General features: G+C 47.1%; 1 protein-coding gene across 2 annotated transcripts in view; it reads right to left on the minus strand.

Annotated features, from left to right (window-relative positions):
• Positions 1-21,379, minus strand: part of LOC138298754 (zinc finger protein 34-like) — a 298,592-nt gene that overhangs the window by 230,729 nt on the left and 46,484 nt on the right. For both annotated transcript variants that reach the window (XM_069236900.1, XM_069236899.1), the window contains exon 2: positions 21,204-21,330. In XM_069236900.1, the coding sequence (XP_069093001.1) occupies positions 21,204-21,330 (127 nt within the window). The remainder of the gene's footprint in view (positions 1-21,203; positions 21,331-21,379) is intronic.

Genomic DNA, 21,379 nt, shown 5'->3' on the forward strand with positions numbered 1-21,379 from the left:
GTCGCCGTAATGTGAGTTTGTGTGGCTGTGGGATGATACCTCTACAGTATTAAATAAGCCCTTCATGCTGGGTGAATTTAAATTTTGGCCTCGGGTGCTCTACAAAGATATCCCAGCTCTCACTCCCCATGCACAGTATGGGAGCACAATATGCTCGCCTCCACCTTTACACACTGTAGTACCATTTGGAGCTATTTTATTGTATCTGGCATTGTGGGTGCATTCCACTGCATCGCTATCTGCCTTTTAAATAAAATAAATGCTAGGTCAATAAACCTGTGGAGATATTTGTACCCCTTGGCTCTAGAGCGAATTCCCAGGAGACACGATTCAGGAGTAGGGGTCAGCAAGTGATCTGTCTTTCCTGCTGTCTCAGCAGTAATTATTTGCCTAGTGCGATGCAGCGGGGGGCAGTCCCACACCATGTGGTAGAAATCTGCCTACACCAGTTTACATCTTAGGCATTCAGGCACAGGTGTAGGAAAGTACCCTCACTTTTTACCTGCTGTCAGTGTGTTTTGACTGTGTTCACTGGGATCCTGCTAACCAGGACCCCAGAGACTGTGCTCTCTCCCTCTAAATTGGGTTGCTTAGGACTTAGCACACCCCAAAATTGGCATACTGGTGCCCCCATGTAAGTCCATACTATATGGCACCTAGGTACCCAGGGCTTTGGGGCACCAGGGGTTCCTGGAGCGAAACTGGCCAGGTCAGGCAGGTGACGTCACAGCCCCTGCCTGATAGGTGGTCACCCTGCTAGGTGACCAATCCCCCTTCCTGGGCTATTTAGGGTCTACCTCCAGGGTGGGTGTTCAGATTAGACGTGCAAGATGCCAGCAGGACTCCTCTGCAATGTTTACTTCATCTTCTGGCAACTGGGACAGCAACTGGACTCTCCAGGAACCGACAATCTGCAACTACAGCAACAACTCCGCTCTGCAACCTAGTTTCTCTAGCTCCTTCCAGCAAATGCAACGTTTCTCTGGCTGCGCATCCTCTGAGGGCGGCAAATCTTTAGCCTGCACAAGAAGCAAGAAGGAATTTCCCTTGGAGTGAAGGAGTCACTCCCCTGCATCTGCAGGCACCAACTGCAACGATGTCCGACTGAGTGGATCTTCTCTCCTGCAAAACTGCATGGATCCTGATACACAGGTGGTGGTCTGGAGTAGTTCCCTCGATCCTCTCTAACAGCTGTCCAACTTGGAAGAAGGTGAGCCCTTGCCTCTCCTTGCAGGACGGTACCCCTGGGCACCACGACTCTTGCAGCTACCAAGGCCTGTTTCTTCCTCCTCCCAGGGATCTTCAGGATCCGTGTTTCCCCGGCTTCTAGCACTCTCCTCAGCAAAGCACATTCTCCTGGCTCCTGCTTCAGCGACGTGGGACGCCTCTCCAGTTGTCCTGAGTGGGCCTCACTGCGACTCCTGTCCCTGCTGTCTGCCAGTTGCCTGTGGGAGCTGCATCCCTGTGGTCCAACTCTCCTCACTGCTGAGGGTCACCTGGGACTCCCCTCCTTGGGTTGACTCAACCTCGACCTTGCTGGTCTCCGGCAGCTCTGCAACTCTTCATCTGCGACTTTTGCCTTTGCCAAGGCTTGTTGGTGGTTTTTCAACACCAGTGACTGACTGCAACTCTTTTTCCATCGTGGGACATCGCCTGCATCACTTCTGAAACTCTCCACATGCTCCGGTGCTGCACAGCTGACTCCTGGTCTCCACCGTCGACCTTGTCCGACATCTCCAGAAGGGTAGGTAGTGGCTCCTGCCCCAACCGGACACTCCAGCTCGAACTGGACTTGGTCCCCTTCTTTTGCAGGTCCTCTTCTGTCAGGATCCACCTTTGGTTTCCTCCAATCTTGCTTGGGTCTTGCACAGTCCTGTGGTAGTGATGGACAGAGGAGTGGTTACTCCCCTTTCCATTGTCAAGTTTCGGCCAGAGCAGGGACCTGGGGTCCCTGGACTGGTGCAAACCGGTTTATGCAAGGCGGGCACCAAATGTGCCCTTCAAAACATACCAGTGGCTTGGGGATGCTACCCCTCCCAAGCCATGTACCACCTGGTGCTTACCTTTTGGGGTTGCTAGTCCCTCCAGCTCCCCTCTACAGATTCCACTTCCTTGGGTGGGGGGCTGCCTTTCACATTCTACTTACTTAGTATATGGTTTGGTCTCCCCCTAGGGGCCTTCACTATTTTCTATTGGCTTACTGTTTGCTGTTGCTTTCCATGCTAATCACTGACTTCTGATGTGTATATATTAGTGCATTTACTTACCTCCTGGTAGAGAATTGCCTATACAGTATTTTAGTACTTGTGTTACCGTAATAAAGTACCTTTATTTTTGTTAGACTGTGTGGTTCTTTCATGTGTTTAAATGCTGTATGACTGTAGTGGTATTGCATAAGCTTTGCATGTCTCCTAGATAAGTCTTGGCTGCTCATCCACAGCTACCTCCAGAGAGCCTTGACTTCCTAGACACTGTCTACACCTCATTAATAGGGGATACCTGGACCTGGTATAAAGTGATAACACCATAGGTGCTCACCACACACCAGACCAGCTTCCTACACAGGGAACAAATGCTTAATGTGCTGGGGGATAGGTATACCTGGTGTATGTAGTTGAACTGGGTTAAGCGGAATCTAGGATTAAGGAAGACCTCTTTCACCTGTTGAAGGGCTCTAATCCCTGTTTTCAGTGCTAATGGTTGTGGGAGGACTGAATTCCATCTGTTGAGCGCTCCCACCATGGTCACGTTAGTGCCCATGGTTAAGGCTTCGTATAATAGTGAAATGGCTTGCTTCTGGCGAAGACCCGATAGAATGTGGAGGATGGCTGACTGCAGTGTTTCCACATCGCTGGTACCCCAAGTGTCTCACACCAATTCATGAATGGTATGATATGTTAAGAAATTACCTGGGCCCAAGGAAAAAGCATCCATAATGTCAGCATAGGACTTAAAAGATCCTTAACTGAAAAAGTCCCTATCGTCACCATCTTTGCCCGGTACCTGCGTTATGGGAATCATATTGGGGGGGTGGGGTGGAAGACTTGACCTGTACAAATCGGTGCCAACACGCTTGGGCCATCATCATCAAGTTAGCTTGTTTAAGTGGAGGACGCATGCGTTCAGACAGCTAAGTGTACACACTGGTCATGCCCAACCTTGCACGTACTATATCCCTTTCTGCACTGGGGGACTCACGGAGCCAGCTTAGGGGCCACTGTAGTTGCATAGCAGGATAGCAAAGCTCGAAGCTTGGGTGTGCCTATACCTCGCTCCAGGAGCGGGTGTTGTTTGATAGCTAGGGCTATGCAACGTCAGTCTTTCCCCCACATCAGCACCAATAGCAAGACAATCAGTTCCTAAAAAATACTCCTGGGAATCACTAGTGGCAGTGTGGCAAAGAAGTACAACAACCTAGAAACTATCAATATCTTAGCTATTGCCACGCGTCTTGATGGAGATAGTGCCAGGGAGCACCAGAAGAGGAGCGTTCCACAAATAGAGCGGCCTAGGTTGCCATCTTTAAGGGTATCCGCGTAGTGGTAGATTTATATGCCTAAATACTTGAAGGATTCATGGCACCATTGCAGGTGATGGTGCAGAAGAGCAGCCGTGAGGGGTACAGGGAGCTAGCTAAGGAGAAACAAGTAGGGCTTTGACAATTCACCGAAGACCTGTGACGCCTCCAAAGGTGTCCAGGAGAGCCATCAGTTCTTGTAAGGAGGTCTTGCTATTTCTTAAGTATACCAGTGAATCTTCAACGTAAAGTGACGCAATATGATGCATATCCAGTTCTCAAATCCACACCCCATCATCTCTCAGTGTGCAAACGTAGGCAGCAGTCAAGAGGCTCCATAGCAATCGTGACGAGTAACAGCTAGAACAGACAGCCTTGCCTAGTAACCCTGGAGATTGGGAAACTGTTGGATATCAGTTGACCTGTTTTTTTTTACTTTGGACATCGTGTTGGAGCATAAAGTGCAAATTCACTACAAGAAACCCAGGTCCATATGACGTAGGATTGCAAGCAGAAACTCCCATCTAGGAGTATCACATTTTTTTTCAATATCTAATGACACAGCAACTTGGTGATATGCGGCTTGTTGGGTATAGTGGATAATTTGCAGAAGCAGTCTGATGTTAAGAAAAGTACTGCGAGCCGGGACGAATCCATACTGGTCTTCATGAACTAGCACCCTAATCCAGGGAAGGAGTCTGTCTGTGAGGATCTTACCTAGTACCTTACAGTCAAGATTAAGGCGGGATAGTGGTCTTTATGAGCACACATCCACTGGATCGCACCCCGGCTTGGGTAAGACTACTATTAATGCCTCTTGCTGTGAGTTCACCACATGCCCGTGCCTCATTGAACACTTCCAACAGCGGCTAGGCAAGGATCGCGGAGTATGTGGTGTAATACTTAATCTGCAGTCCATCTGTGCCCGGTCTTTTGTTCAGCACTATCTGAGCAATGGCTGCTCGTAATTCTTTGAGTTGAACAAGCTTGTAAAGGTCAGCTGCCTGTAATGGGGAAAGTTGGGTCAGAGATCCCCCAGGAATGCCTCCATCTGCTCGGGGATGGAAGCCAGATTTGCGGTGTACAGTGTGCGGTAATAGTCATGGATGGCGTTAATGGTGGTTTGCATGGTGGCCAGTGATCCATCATCCAATTAATTAGCTCCAATCGGGGTGTGCTGATGTTCTTTGTGAACTAGCCATTCCAGTAGTCTCTCCGAGTGGTCGTCCTCAGCATGTAATCTAATCAAGTAATATTTATAGTCATGTCTACTTAAACCCATTTCCACTTCCCTGTATGTCTTTCGGAGGCGAGCAGGCTCAGCCATCCAGGCCGCGACTGCCCTCTCCAAGGGGCATAGCTCCTTTTTCAGTGACATCAATTCTGTGTGCATTACGCTTCTCACTTCCCAGGTAGCCATGAGACATTGACACACAGGTAGGCGGAGCCCGGGATCAAATCTATCCCGGTGTGAATGTCATGGACGAGGGAAAGGAAGAACTACTCGCGGCCTAAAGGATGACTGATACGCCATAAGTCGTGGAGACCACTGTTCATGAGCCAGGAACCAAAACAATGGGATGCTCATCTACTCGGTGCTCCATGCAGTGGGGGAACAGACTGATCAAGTTCTACATTTAACACAATTTAGGTCTTCCCCCGACAGGCAGGGGGCCATCGGGTCATGAAAAAGTGTAAGTGCGAGCATATGAGGCATTCTCCCTAGTTATGATTGGGTGCGTAGACTCCTACCATTGTCAAAGGTGTCCCGTCCAAAAGTCCTTTGAGTACAACGTATTGACCCCCAGTGTCTGCATTATAATGCTTCATGACATAAGGGACCCCCCCCCGGAGCCATCCATATTAACACTCCTCGGGTGAACGTCAATAAGTATGTGTCGTATACCTGCCCACACCATTTGGATTGGAGTTTTTGGCGCTCTGTTTCTGTAAGGTGGGTCTCTTGTAAGATAGCGAAATGCGCACAGTGGTGCTTAAGACACGCATTAATTCAGAAGTGCTTAGTTGGCATTGCCATGCTGCGCACTTTACATATCAGCATAGTGTAGTGAGGAGTGTGCACTAGTGTGTGCCCTCGTAACTGAAAGCATAGCAGAGTTTCCATCTCAAGCTACACAAACATGACAGTGTCCACCCACCTCCCCTGCATTTTGCATGCATGCATGACAAGTATTTCCCTGTGGTGAACCCATTCTCCCCTCCCCCAACCAAACATTACGGCACTGCATAAACAAACTGAAATTAACAAACATAATAATACTAGGCAAAACCCCTTAAGGCAGGTGACATGAGTCTTCCGCCAAATACCCCAAACCCACAACTTGGCATAAAACATGTCCATGTGGAAGAGTCTTGGCGGGCGTGCCTTAACTCAAAGCTTTGACCTCTAACGAATGGTTCTGCATCCAGTCCCCTTTGGAAAAGCTAAAAGGACCCACACATATGGGGTCGTAGTAATTTGACAGCTCAGAGACCAGCCACACATCCCAAAACCTCTTATACCACAATGGGGGATGAAGACAGCAACTAGTAGGTACATCTTCAATGTGCAACAATGATGGGATTGGTAGGACAGGGGCCGGCAGTGTAGAACAGATAACCGGAACCTGTGCACTAATGATGCAAAAAGTCATTAGCTGTAAGTAACAATTGTGAGTGGTTCAATGGTCAATACTCCGAGATCATCAGCTGTATGGGAGTAATATCTCGGCCTTTAGTTGTGTCTGCTGATGATGTACAACAGCTCCCTGCATCTGAGCCAGAGTGAGAGGGGCGTCTCTCTCTAAGTATTGCTAAGGGGTTTGTGGTGTATTAGGTGGTTTCCTGCAGTACCTTGGCTCACTCCTCTGCTGCCTGGGATTTGGTAGGTTTGGTCTTTGATTGATTGCGGCAGCGGGCGCGAGGTGACAGCCATTATCGAGGGCTGGGGTATTCCTTTGCCATGCATCCATGTCCAGACGTCATTTAATATTGAGAAATTGTGGGTTGTCTCGCTTTCTATGACCCAGATCTTCACAGAAAACATCAGGGCATATTTAATGTTCTGGTCGCGGAGACGTTGTTTAATCTTGGCATAGGCGCCCCGTAGCCGTTGCACCTCCACTGTGAACTCAGGAGTATGCGGTGATAGAAGCATCTTCAAATTACCACGGCCCTGGAGCTTAGGAGCGCTGTAGGATCAGGTCTTGATCACAATAATTAAGGAGACATGCAATTATAGGGCGTGGTGAAGCTCCTGGTGGAGCACTGTGCCCTTTCGATTGAGAAGAATTTTGGCACTTCACCACATTGCCCATCTGACATTTCCCTATGAAAAGCTCCGTTCATTGCCCCACTACTGACTCAGGGAAACCCATGAAGCAAATATTGTTGCACCTAGAGTGCCACTCTACATCTTCCACCCTGCTGTGCAGAGTCGCTGTTACCTCTGCACTGAGGAGTTTCATCTGGGTCTGCAGCTCCTTGGTGGGTCTCATGGCATCAACTGAAGATTCAGTTTCCTCCTCCCTTTCTGTCAGTTTGCGGTGGTCAGCATGGAGGAAGCTAACATCCTAAGAGAAACCGTATGTTGTCAGTTTATATGCATTTTCCTGCTGGGAACTGCTCTTATATAATTTAGGTATGTCTTTCCACAATTGCTCCCCTTATTTCTGGAAGATCCCCTCTGGGGTGTCAGTTTCCAACTGGGATTGGCAACTGGGATTGGCACACGTGTGGTCGTTTAGGCACTGAGTGTTGGATCACCTGTTAAGTGTGCAAAATTAACCCCTTTGTCCCATTAAAAGAGCGAACTAGTGTATCAAAGGGAGTAAACTACTGTGTTGCCCCCGAGTGTTGCCCCCGAGTATGGGGGGAAAAAAAGAGTGCTCAATGTCTTAGCTGATAATATTGCAATCTGGCCGATTCTGGTTATCTGAAAATCTTATTTGCACTAGTCAAAATGTTTTAATTTTTTCTCCCTCAAAGAGGTCTCGGACAGTGCAACAGTCTCCCTCCCTCCAGGCTGGGAATGAGTGGGGATGCAGATCTGGTGTAAACTCTGGGCTACTGGCAAGTGGGGTATTCGGGGAGGGGAAGGCGGTCAGTCCCCTTTTGAGGTCTATTTTGTCCCACATGACAAGGACCGTTTTGGTAGGGGTAGCTATATATGTGCTCCACGGTCTAGAATGTTTAGGAAGCCATGCCACCGCCCGGTCCATATGGAACCAATGCTTTTCCGAAATATAACGCAGATGGGCCACCCAGTAGTATTCAATGAGGTTGGGACATGCCAGGCCCCCGATCTCTAGGAAGCATCAGTATGGATTTGAGAATCATAGGCACTTCCATCCCCAAATGAAGGTACAGAGGCCCCTCTGAAGATGAAGAATAGCGTCCTGAAGGATAGGAGTGGTTAATGTCTGAAATAAATAGAGGATTTCGGCAATATAGACATTTTAACAGCATTAGGGCGCCCCAGCCATGATACCTGAGGGAGCTCCCGTCTGCATAAATCTTCAAGAACTGAGAGCCAAAACTCTGGCCATTTAGCCTGTGTCCATGACTTTAGGGAACTGGTGAGATTGAGACCTAAGTACCTAATTGAGCACAGAGCCCACTAGAAAGGTTTGAGAGAATTCAGGGTAGGAAGAGCCATTTCAGGAATTATTAGATTCAAGGCCTGGGATTTTGCCAGATTGATTTTAAAACCAGAGACCCCTTCAAAGGCAGTCAAAACGTCTACCAGGGCTGGTAGTGAGGTGGCAGGTTGAGTGAGTGTGAGCAGGAGATCATCTGTAAATAAGGTAATCGTATGCTTGAGCCCTCCAAAGGAGATGCTCGCGATTTCCACTGCTCAGCAGATAGTGATAGCTAGGGGTTCAACCGCCAGGGCAAAAAGCAAAGGTGAGAGGGGGCAGCCCTGCCTGGTGCCTCTCTCCAGGTGGATGGGAGGCCCATTAACACGGATCATGGCCAAGGGAGATTCATAAGACGTCATTATTTTGGAGATCATGCCCTGTTTGAGACCAATCTTAAGAAGGACATCCTGCAGGAGGGGTCAGCTGACCTGGTCAAAGGCCTTTTCTGTGCCTGGCGAGATTAGACAGGCCGGTATATTGTCGTGGTTGGCTTTTTCAACTAGGTGGGCAACCTGGCTGATGTTGTCTGCTCCCTGTCTGTGTCAGATAAAGCTAACTTGATCTGGGTCAATTAGGTCATGGAGGTACGGTCCCAATCTATTTGCCAAGATCTTTGTGTAGATTTTGGTGTCTGTATTCAAAAGAGCTATGGGGGGTAGGATGCACAGAGAGGGATGCTTACCAGGCTTAAGAGTGGGCACTATTTCCGCTGCTGTCATACTGAAGGTAAGGCTGGTGTCCGTTGTGAATGTGTAGGATACGGAGAGCAGGTGGTCCTGAAGTTGTGGAAGAAACTTGCAATAGAATGTCACAGGGAGACCATCCAGGACTGGAGCTTTGCTAGTATGTAATTCCCTGAGAGCTCTCTGCAATTCAACCAGAGTGACAAGGGGCTTCTAAGGGTTCCAAATGTTGAGGGTCTAGGGGATCCCATGAGCATTCCCTCAGGTAGGAGTCTATGGTCGCCTGAGATGTATGATCAGCCTTATAGAGAGATTGATAAAATTAGTGGAACACTTGTTGCTTGGCCGGTTCATTGGTAGGCAAGGTCCCATCTGCAAATTTGATCTTGCATCTGTGGGCACGAGCAGTCTGTTGGCAGAGCTTACGTGCAAGTAGCATCCCCACCTTGTCCCCCTCTGTCCCCCTCTTCATAGCATCTTTGCTTCAAGGCCAGCAAAGAGCACTCAGCCTTGTTCGTATGATATGCGATCAGTTGCCCGATTAGCAAGGCCAGTTGTTGTTTGCTGCGTCTAAATGGGGCAGAGTGGTCTTGACGTTCCAGGTTTTTGATGTCTGCTGTTAAGACTGATTTGACTAATCTAGCTTTCCAAGTACGGACAATGGCAATAAAAGAGATAAATCTCTGTATGGTGGCTCTGAAACTGTCCCAGGGCATGTCTCCTGAGGTCTCAGGATGAGCGTTAATGGCAAAGTAAGCAGAGATCCCTTTTTGGATCTCAGTGACATCAACTGGGTCTCTAAGTAATTGGGGAAGTGGCACCATCAAGAGCGGGTGTGAGTAGGGTCCCCCAATCTAGCCAACGTTATCTTTAAGTGGGCATGGTCTGAGATGGAGATGTCAGATGCAGGTGGAATGAAGGTCACACAGCAGTGTATGGGAAAGGAAAAAGTAATCGATACAGGAGTAAGAGGTGTGTACGAGTGAATAGAAAGAATAGTCTTGACTATCAGGGTGCGTATACCGCCATGTGTACCCTAGCTCTAGGTCTGTGAGATCCTGTTTTATGGCGGCAGACATCTTCCCTGTTCCCTGGAAGGAGGTAGAGCTGCGGTCTATTTCAGGGTCCCGCACCAGGTTGAAGTACCCCCCAACACCATATCTCTTCCTTCGTGTGATACCTAGTCACGAAGAACATCCCTAATGTACATGTTTTGGGCTTGACTGGGAGCATAGATGTTCAGGAGGGTGACGGCCTGAGGTCTCCGCTTAACTGTAAGTTTTAAGAAGCGACCTTTGTGGTCCCTCACAACCTTCAGAACCTTAGAGCAGAAGGCAGCTTTACACATGATTGCAACACCTGCTGTTTTAGATGTGGTGTGCCCAGCAGCAGAAGGGATATTTGGGCTGGGACATGCAAGGGGTGTTGTGGCATAGGAGGTGGGTTTCCTATAAGAAAGATAACATCAGGGTCCTGTAGGAGGAGGTAGCTCCATATCTGGTGACGTTTGTTGGGCACATTTAAATCCCATCCATTGAGGGATAGTAGGTTGACGGAATGGATGCTAGCCATAATAATTAGGATCGGATGGGGTCCTCAGGAAGCAGCTAAGGGTGCCCCATGTATCTATCGGAAGGGCACATTCCAACTCCGGGGCCAAGGAGGCGAGTGTATTTTGATCAAGAAGACATACGAGGAGCAAATATAAGGGCACAATATCATAAAAAAGCACAGTGGGGAGAATAAGCCCTTCCTCTCCATTCAGGTCTAGGAACTGCCAACACACCTGTGCACAGGTCATTCTAGAGAAGTCACTCTCACAAGGGCTGAATCCAGGGGGGGTGTAGTGGTTGCCAAAGGTCCCAAAGGCCCCAGATACATGCAACCAGAGGAGACCAGGACAAGAAGCATTCCAGAGGTGGTTAGAAGCATTCCTGAAAAGCATGGTTGTCGAGTCAAGCTAGGGCGGTCACCACAGGTCTAATCCTGAGCAGTCTAAGGGGCGCAGCGGTAGAAATGGGAGTTCCATATCAGTGCTGTTGAGGCTTGTTCCCTGAGACTTGCCCGCGCAGCCAGATGTCCATCCATCTGGGCCTGGAAGGCAAAGTAGAACGTAGTCCATGGCAGAATGTGAGTGAGAAATACCTGTTGTTTTTGACCGAAACAGAGGTTGACTGGGTGGGGAAGACACTCCTCTCCAGGTTACGCAGGTGCTGGATGATGTTTTCTTTTGGTTTCTCAGGCGGCAAGATCTCTATTATGTTTATTGGGACATTGAGATTTCATTGTGATCCAGCCAGGTTTCAAGGTACTTCAGGAGGGTGATTAAGACAGGGTTCAGCCACCCTCTGGTGAGTCAGTTCCTATATTCAAGAGTTGCTTGGCTTCCTTTAGGGAACAGAGGATCCACGCTTGCTCTCCCATGTGAAGATAATGGAAAAAGGGTGGCCCCATTGGTAACAGATTTTGGGGTCCCTCAGTTTGTTGGTAACATGTTTGAGGTCCCTGCGTTCTCGCAGAGTATCCTGTAAGAGATGCATGGTGGGGTCCTGGAAGACCAGGCCTGCCTTGGTTCTTGCTGCTTGTAGGATAGCTTCCTTTTCAGTGAAGAAGTGCACCCGCGTGAGGATCTCTGGGGTGGAGTCAGGGTGCCCCGGTGCAGGGGCCACTCAGTGGGCTCTATCAAGTGCCAGAGGAGAACCGTCATCGGTCCCTTTGGATTGCACGCAGGTAAGCATTATAGTCCATGATGTTGGTGCCCTCTGGCAACGCCTCCGATGCGTATGTTGTTTCTCCTGCTTCTGTTTTCCAAATCCTCCTGCTTCAGTTGCAGCGCAATCTGTTGCTCTTTCAGGATCGTCATCCTGCCCCACAAAGCTTCATGTTCCTTGATTGAGCATCAACTGTATGTTCCAGGTCATCCACTTGCCCCCACTACCCCTGAGCTCGGTGAGCTCTCGTTTGAGGTCATGGCTGCAGAACTTGACATCTGATTTGAGAGAGCCAATGTCAGTTCTGATCTCCTGTAGAAAACTTCCCATGTAGGCTTGTGTTATGGGCACTTCAAGAGCGTTGTCTGACACGGCCTCTGCAAAAGCATCAAGGGGGACCAGAGTTGGGGGATGTTTTCAGTCACAGGGAGGTGACAGGGTTGTCTGTAGACTGGCGACCTGTGCCCTGCGCAGATTTACCACGTGACATGGCAAAGCAACACAGGGCCCTCAATGGTTGTGGGGGCGGAGGAGATTGTAAAAGGCCCAGTGAAAGGCTGGCGCAATAGTGTTGAGAAGCTGCATCTGGAGCCCCAATCCTGTACGCAGAGTGAAAGAGACAGAAGGTTCCCTCGAGGAGTGTCAGGGTCCAGGAGCAAGTTGAAGGAGACCCCAGTGATTGGTAGGGGAACACAGTTTGACAGTTCCTTGCCAGTGAATTACAAATCAATTATCAGCAGGCATCTTCAAACAGGGGGTGTAGGGAAGGTCAAATTCATGGGCAGTGAGCCAAGACCCAAGAGGTGATCCCCTGCATGCAGCTAAGCATTATGGGACTACACAGCTGTGATTGGAAGACTGCTGACTGGAGTTAAGAGCCAGAAGGATTTGTTGGGGGACACCCTCTATTCATTCACCTCCTAGATCCCAAGTCCTGCATACTCAAAATGGGGCACAAAATAAGAAGCTGTAGCTCGCCGACATGAAGTCCCTCTGTCCACCTGTTCGCCAAATGCAAGGTGCTCCAAATTTCCAGGCAGCCCAGGGCCTAAGCCCTGACTCAGCATGTGATCAAGGTTGCAGCTAGGCCCCAAGGTGATCTTCCGATGGGGGCCAAGAATGAAGGGGAGAGCAAACAGACATTCGGACTCTGACTGAGCCCCGTCAGGCCCCATGTAATCCACATGCAGGTGTCACTGAGCACTCGGTTCAAAGGAGGAACAATAATGCCTGTAAGCAAGACGGCCGGGAAAACGGCTGCATAAGTGGTATCGGTTGAGGCTGGCAGTGCGATAGAGTACAGGACGGTGGGCCCGTCTTTCCACGGCAGCAGCCAGTGCGGGAGGGCAGCAGTGCTGGGAGCCGCTGTGGAAGCCGCCGCAGGTGTGAGCGCTCTTGCGCCTGTCCAGGACCAGGAAGTGGCTATCCCCGTTCTCACCCCGCTCTCCAAGGGCCTTTCGCACCCCAAATCCACTCCACCACTGTGCACTCACCTGGGCCGTCTCTGCTCGTCCCCTGTGCCCGTCACTGCAGCATGGAACCTGACTGAGGCCTCCCCTGACTCCCTGCAGTTGTTTCCGTTCCTCGGCATGTCTTCTGTCACCACTGTCCTCCCTGGAAGATGGCAGGTTTATGGGAGTTTGCTTCTGACAGGGGAGAGAGCTGCGTTGAAGTCAGGTGAGCCTCACACTTTGGAGGAGAAGGGGGCATAATTACACCTCCCTCCCACGCCGATTGCACCTCGAGTCTGTTTCCCTGGTCATTTCAAACTTTCCGTTTTGCAACTCCCAAGGCTGCTCCTGTTTTGTTCAGTGGTTTCAGTAAGCCGTTTGTTTCAGTCTATGCCAGCGGTGAAAGTGCATTAAAAAACTTTGGCGACGTGCTGGTGCTGGCATTTTTGGGGCCCTGGAGATCTGACCTGGTGTGGGACTACATCCCCCAGGTATACTTGCGGCTTGGTTTGCGCTATTAAGTGCTGCATCCCTCACGCAGCGCGGGACGCGCTGGTGCCGGCAGTTTGGGGGCCCTGGAGAGCTGACCTGGGGTGGGACAACATCCCCCAGGTACAGTTGCGGCTGGACCTGCGCTATTAAGCGATGCTTCTTTCACACAGGCCGGGACGCGCTGGTGCCAGCAGTTGGGGGCCCTGGAGATCTGACCCAGGTACACTTGCGGCTGGACTTGCGCTATTAAGTGCCGCTTCCCTCATGCAGAGTGCGCGCCCATCATCGCCTGACAGAGGCTGGGCTGGGCGTCATTATCATCTAAGAAGTAAGTTGGGAACTTATTATTCTGAGACTGATTAGTTTGATTATATACCCTGTTGTTTGCTATCGTGCAATGTTTAGCTGGGAAAACAAAAGGCTGTGGATATTCCCACATATGCCAGTGGGCCAAAGAAATCTAGGAAACGGCTCACAAATAAAACAAGTATTATACCTAACCAAGGAAGCCATTCCCTAGAAGACACAGATATCCTAATAGAAGAAGTGGAGGCTACATTAAGAGATAACTCCAACTCTTTACTTTTACAACAGGGTCCCCCTGGTACAAAAATACCAGACATATTTAAGAAAAAACTACGGCAACCAAACTCCGCCAAGGATATTGTACCAAAAAGGACTATTGCAACAACTGCGTTGGAATCACCCCTAATACCCTGTGGTGGGTGGGATACAGTGGTGAACATTACAGGTGACCTCCCAGTAGAGGACGAGGCCCCGCGTCTACCCCTGAGCCCTGAGGTTGTGATAATACCTATGATTTCATGTTCTAATCAGTTTGGGACCCTGGGGAATGATGAAGGACTCTGTAATGTTATTACACATAAATATACCGGGTCATGCATGAAAGGCAGTGTTGGTACTAATCCACCTCCGGCCTTGGACAGTTTGTTGAGACCACATGACAACCTTGACCTGTCCTCTGTTCACCATAAATTAGATGAGGTGAAGAATTTGGTGCTGTCACTGACCAAATTATTGATGAGGGATCCCAGGATGGCATGTGGTTTTAACTGTCCTCGATCAAGATTGGATGCACCTTATTCTTTTACGAGAGGCACATCCACTATTGCAGCTGAATTTAACCCTCGGCTTCAAGTAGATAATCAATCTCTACAGCCGAGTTTTATTTCTACCTCTATTCCACCAGCTCCACATATTGAAGGGCGACAGGCTTTTCCTGAGGTCAATCAGCATAAACGTGTGACCAATGTTAAGGATCAGGGTTCTAGAAGACTTGGCAGTTTTTGTAAAATTACATCTAATGATAACAATAAGGACCAATTAGGGGAAACTGGCCTACAGGTTCTGAGTGGAGCAACCACTTCAACTCATCGTTCAAAATTACCTTATGATGCTTCACAGTCGGTTGGGATGAAATGGGCTGCACCCAAGAAGCAGGTCCAAACTTCTGGGAACCAAGGAGAGACATTGTTTTTGGTTAAAGTACCTAAAATGTCTAAAGGGTTTGTGGAAACTCAGGATTCCCGGTTAAACAAGGTTATATATTGGTTGAGAGTCCAGCGGAAATGTCTTTCTGTTATCCGTACAGATATTGTGGAGGTGGACCGACGTTGTTAGCCTGGATCGAAATTTGATTTTATCTCTATTCGTTTTGTGGACAGGTTGTTAGTGAATAATCCTATTGACTTCAAACTGCATACTTGTAATTTTAGAGAGTCCAGTGAAGTTGGTATTAGACTCAAATCCTCTCCACCCTCTGTAGGCCCACTCACAAATTATGAAGATGCAAATGGCAGGAAGGCTAACATCAGCCGCAGACGTGATCTGATTCCGACAGGAAATAACTTGGATTTAATTCAGGGTACTGACTGACTATCCACCGATACCAAGATAATAACACTGGAGCTCGGTGGGTGGGCTGGGGGTGTCTAATAACTCTGTCGGTCATGGGGAAGCCCAGGGTCCTGGCTCCGACTGGGTCGCTCCTAGTAGGGGTCTGGCGGTTTGGTTTGAGGTTTTGAGTATTGAGTCTGATGACCATGGGGAAGTTCAAGGCCTTGAGCTTAACGATACGGAAACCAAAGCTGAACTTTCTATTATGTCTTGGAATTTGGCTGGGCTGGGGAGGAAATTGTTGGATCCTGATTGGGCTAATTATATAAAGAAACAGGATATATGCTTATTCCAGGAAACATGGGCTATGGACCCTGTTTGCCTGGATGGGTTCCTACCTTACCAAGTGATGGCCTCACCTGCAGATTGAAATGGTGGTCCTGCCAAAGGAGGTTTATTGGTACTTCTTAATAAGAGATTACAGTGCAGCCACTCGCTTTTAAAAATTGATTCCCTGGATTTGTAAGGTGTGCAGCTGGCACTCAACAGAGGTCTTAAGATTGTGATAATTAACTTTTACACAAGGTCTGTGCCGCAGGTACCGGAATCTCAGACTATAACTGAGTTATTTGAATATTTAGATACCCTGCCACCTAATACTAAGGTAGTGGTTGCAGGAGATAAGAACTGCACATTCTAACTCTCCTATTTAAGTAGTGACCTAGCTGATGAAGAGGACGAGCAATGGGGTATTCCTCGTTTGGTTAATGAGCAATTTTGTAGTCGTTCTTGTGTGGCTTTACAGCTGACTTCATTGTGTCTCAAGTATGGTCTAAGGGCCTGTAATGGTCGAACATCTTCCAATCCAGACATTGCATTTACCTTTAAACGAGGGGAATCGTCTAGTATTATTGATTATTTTATACTGGAAGTCAGGTTATGGCCAACGGTGGAAGATATGAAAGTGGAATTCCGCCATGATAGTGATCATAATCCTCTGCTTCTTAATTTATGTAGTGTTGATTTCAGGAGGGCTCTGAATACCCATCATACTGCTGTCCCCGAGCCACAATTGAACAGTAGTCTTACCGGTGTTAGCTGGCCAAACGTTCTGTCCAACCCATATACGACCAGGGAGATTTATAAATTGTTCATTGGTGTTATGGCAGATTATGAGGGACACAAGGTTGCTGATATTCCAATTCTTACCATCCATGAGGTATTGATATATAAACTACAACTTTTTTTTTTTTTTTACAAAAGAACTTCCACTAAATCATTTGCCCACACATCAAAGAATAAAGAATGGTTGAACACAGATTGTTCAAAGGCCAAACACCTATTGAAACAAGCTCTTATGTCCCGCTCTTAGGGGGCGATTAGAACAGCCAGATAAGCCTATTATAAAGCCATAGCACAGGCCAAAAAAAGTCAGGACTAATTAACTTAACAGAACTTACTGAATGCTGCCAGACTGAATAATAACGTCCTTTTAGAAAGTACTATCTGATAGACAGAGAGGGGGCAAGAATATAATTTGCACACACATTCAACCTGAGAGCTGGGTCAATCATTTTTTTAAACTTTATGCTATGCCATGTGATCCATCTTGTAATTTCCATTCCCAACAGCTTGCTGTAGTGAATTCAACATTCCGCAATCTGGGGATGGACGCGTGTAAACAAGATTACTATATAGTCTTTACCTTAGAGGAGACATTAGCTGCAATTAATTCTTTGAAATCCTCCAAAGCTCCTGGCCCAGAGAAGATACCAGGGTACCTATATAATTCTGAGCCAGTGATTTGGTCTAGTTATATAAACATGTTATGCAACGCAATAGCAGCGGGGGCTTAATACCCAGTACGTGGAACGGATTCAAAATAGTTCCTATCTATAAAAAGGGAGTGGTGAGTTCACCTGGCAACTATAGACCGATTAGCCTTATTGATAATCTTCAAAAAAAAATTGATAAACAACTTTTGGGAAGGCTTACAGATTGGGTTGATTCCTGCTATGTGATGTCCCCATTTCAGGCAGGCTTTCGCCCCAAAACTAGCACTATGGATCAGGTTCTCAGGTTGGCCTTCCTATATTGGAAATATGTAACGCTTGCCAAACAAAAATTGTATGTTGCCTTCGTAGACCTACGGTCTGCGTTTGACATGGTCCCTAGAAGGAAATTATGGGATGTTTTATACAAAATTGGTACTCCACCAAACATAATCCACCTCTTACAAAGATTACATGAGGACACATATGCTCAGGTGAGGTGGGGCAACCAGGGTGAATTGACAGACCGTATTGCTATTCAACATGGGGTTCGTCAACGGTGTGTTTTGGTACCCACTTTATTTACTTTATATATAAATGGGGTGGTACAAGCTGTGTTCTTTTGCCAAAACGATGCTCCATCCTTGAATAATCAGACGATTCCTATATTGTGTTTTGCAGATGACTCTCTCCTTATTTCTAAGACCACATCTGTCTCCTGGTCTCCAGATCCTGGTGGATAAGTTCACGACCTTCTGCAATGATTATGGGCTGGAGCTAAATGCTGATAAGACCAAATTAATGGTACCTAGATCTCGTTCAGCTAAGAGATGTACTATCAGTCAAGCTGGGGCTCCTCTGGGGGCAATTTTGCCAGAGCATTACTCATGTGCCCGGGCAGTACCCCCTTGATACCCATTTTTTTGGATCTTGGTTTCAATCGCATCTCTGACGTGATAGCTTTGAAACCACTAATCTTTTGGGTAAGAATTTGGACGACTCCCCACCTAGTTAGCTACAGGGATTCTCTTTCTGATCTGATCTTTTAAACAGACCCAATGTGACATCAATCCCATGGTTCAGGCATGTTTTCGAATGGTTTTGTACCCTGGGCCTTAGGAATTATTGGGACAACCCACAGGATTTAGAGACGGCCTATAAATTGTTTTGGAAAAAAGCATATTGGTCTCAAGTCAGAAATAATTACATCCTTGGTTTATCACATGGACGATTGACCAATACCTTTCTTGGTTTTAAATGGTACCCTGAGTTTGAGTCCTTTTTAGATCTGATCCTCAATATTTTGAGGAACAGTTTGTATGTTTGTTTCCGTTATGGGTGTTTACCACTACTGGCTTTTGTTAATAGCTGGAGGCTATCGACGGAAACTAGATTATGCCCATGTTATAAAACTGTTCCAGAAAAAGTTGAACATTTTATGTTCTTCTGTTCAGCATACACCCTTCCTCGTCCCAAGTGGATCCGCCCAGCTTGTCAGAAGTTGGGTTTTAGGCAATTTATCACAGTTCTAAGGATTTTAAAGAGCGATACTTCTGTTACTCTGATTCATACAGTTAGCAAGTTTCTTGAGGCCGCTTGGTATATACAAATGCATTTTTTTAAAACTTCTGTAGTTTGAATTTAGGTATGCTCTGGGTAATGCGCTGATAGATTTTATTGTTTCGTATTGTTAATAATGAATGATGTTTTTATTGTTGTTACTTATTTTTTATGGATTTTACTGTACATGTATTTATATGAATTATGGGTTTTCTTCTTGCTTTGATGGTTTACGACCGAATAAAGCTTGTGTTAAATAAAAAGAAAAAAAGGGGAGAGGTAGGTCCTCACGGCATCCCCGGGACGTCACTAGAGCAGATGGCAAGGCAGTGCACAGGCTTGTTTTTTGAGCTGCTTTTGAGATCCCCAACCTGGCGATATGCTGTGGCGTTGCAGCCTTGATGCCCCCAGGCCGCAGTGTGTTCTCAAGCAAAATGGAAGCAGCTCCTGCATGGATGCCACCCGTTATGCGCCCCAGGGCCGGGGAAGTGCAGAATCAGTTTGTGATTTTGGGCCTCTTGAACTTAGCTTTTCCACTGCACCTCTGCCCGAGTGCTGGAAGGCACAGAGCGCAAGGGGCAAAGATGGTAGTTCCGATACAGTGGCTCTGCCGTCCCAGGGTCGCGAAGAGGCCTGTCAGGTGGAATTTAGCTCACCCCACCCCGGGTGTCTGGAGCCTGCTACTCCTGCCGGAGCCAGTTTCCCCTTGTCCAGGTGCTGAGAATAAGCTGGAGCGATGAACGGGAATCCAAAGACACAGAGAGACGCGCCTCACTTCATTGCATGCAAACCCACAATCCCCGCCCGGGAAACATTTTTAAGACAGCAAGTGGTTTGGCAGATGGGAGGAGAAGGTTTGCCATGCCAGAGATTGAGGTTGGAAGGTGACGGGGAATGAGACTGGAGGGGTATCTGCGACTCTTGGATTTTTTAATGTCTGAAGCTCAGACAACTCCTTTCTGAAATCCATAGGTAATGCACAGTCAGCATATGTGCCTGGGTGAGAGTTTAGGAAAGGCCTGAATGTAGCAGGACCCATGAGCTCACAACATGAAATTAAAAAACACTGAGCGTTCGCAAATTGTTGGACCTTACAATCGCCATAAAACAATAACAGACTTTAAATTGTGAACCTTCGATGCGCAAAAGTCCAATGCTCAAGCAACTGTGCAGGACTTCTAAGTCCCCTACATTTTAAGGATTCTCTAATTAAAGTGTTCAAGACATGGCAATCACTATATACCATGCTGCATCAATTGGCCTGCTTAGCTGTCATGGTTCGATTTGATCTTTGGAAATTATTTGGCAGATTATGTAATATTATGAGCATGACTGCTTTTGCCTGCACCCATTTACCTGAAATTAGAAGCCTGTCACAGGTTTGTAGTTTCTAGTTTGTACTTGCTCTACCTAGAAAATCACTGACCCACACCGTCCTAGAGGTACATTTGTTGAAAGGCCTGTAAAGCTGTAGAGCTGGGCCAGAGTTAGTCACATGTTATTCGGCAGTCTTTATTTTATCATCTGTATGGTTTCTAGAAGTTTTCTTTGCTTTTCCCTGCAGGTAACAGGCTTTGATAACATATTAATGACTGGCACAGTAGTCACAAAGCAGGGGAGCCACGACAGGACTTCAGGACGATTCACTAATGTTCTGTAACAATGTGTTTGCACCTTTAATCACTGAAAAGTATTCGGCTTGCTGTGTCAACTGACTTAGTAGACTAATGCACACACTACAGAGATCAATGTTCAATAGATTGTAACAAGTTTTAATCTAGGTCTACTCGGTCTTTCGTTCACTTTAGGGCAATAATATGATTACAGCTATGTTAGGTAACAATGAATATGTTACTCAGCACTAAGACACTATTGTAGGTGTGCTTTACAAATAAATACTACATTATTTTATTTATTTAAGCTTTCCTATAGCACACATAAATCAGAAAAGTATAAAGTGCAATTTTCAAATAACCAAGTAGATATAATGTCAAAGGAAAGAGGAGGATCAGATCATAAACAAGTAGGAGGCACAAAGAGACCATCGGGTGTTTGGGAAAGAGTTAGTTGAGGTGAAGATGGGAACAAATCCGTCTTTAGTGGATTCCCAAGGGTGAAATGATGAGGGTGAGTTGTGATTAACAGGTAAGGGGAACTCCAGAGAGTTCCAGAGAATGGAAGCTGCGCCAGAGAATCTGTTTTAGCACTTGGGAAGAGTTAAAAGCCAGAGTTTACAATAGAAGATAATTCTTGCTTCAAGGTAAGGAGGGGTCTTGAGATGAGTGGCCTTGTGAATGAGCATTCCACAATGCAATACATATTATTTTTCACTTTCTATTTTGAATTTGTGCACATCTGCAGAAAGACTTCCTTTGTTTTTAGAGAATAAGTATTACCTTACCTTGAAGATACCAAAGACTATAAATTGTTAGAGAACCTTAAAACTGGAACTCTTAGGAACAGGTCAGGTCCTAACCAAAAAGTATAACATCACTTTGACGGCAGGCTGGGTGAACTTACCCAGAGAGATCAAGGCTCTATGTATTTCATTCATCACATTCTTGTAAAGTTCCTTCTGCCATTCGTGTAACATCTTCCACTCCTCTTCGGAAAAATAGGCAGCAACATCAAAAATTGCAACTGGATCCTGGAGAAAAAAGTTTAATTGTAATTGCAATTCTAAATTGTACTTATAT

This window comes from Pleurodeles waltl, chromosome 1_2, assembly GCF_031143425.1.
Source record: "Pleurodeles waltl isolate 20211129_DDA chromosome 1_2, aPleWal1.hap1.20221129, whole genome shotgun sequence".
NCBI classification, from domain to species: Eukaryota; Metazoa; Chordata; class Amphibia; order Caudata; family Salamandridae; genus Pleurodeles; species Pleurodeles waltl.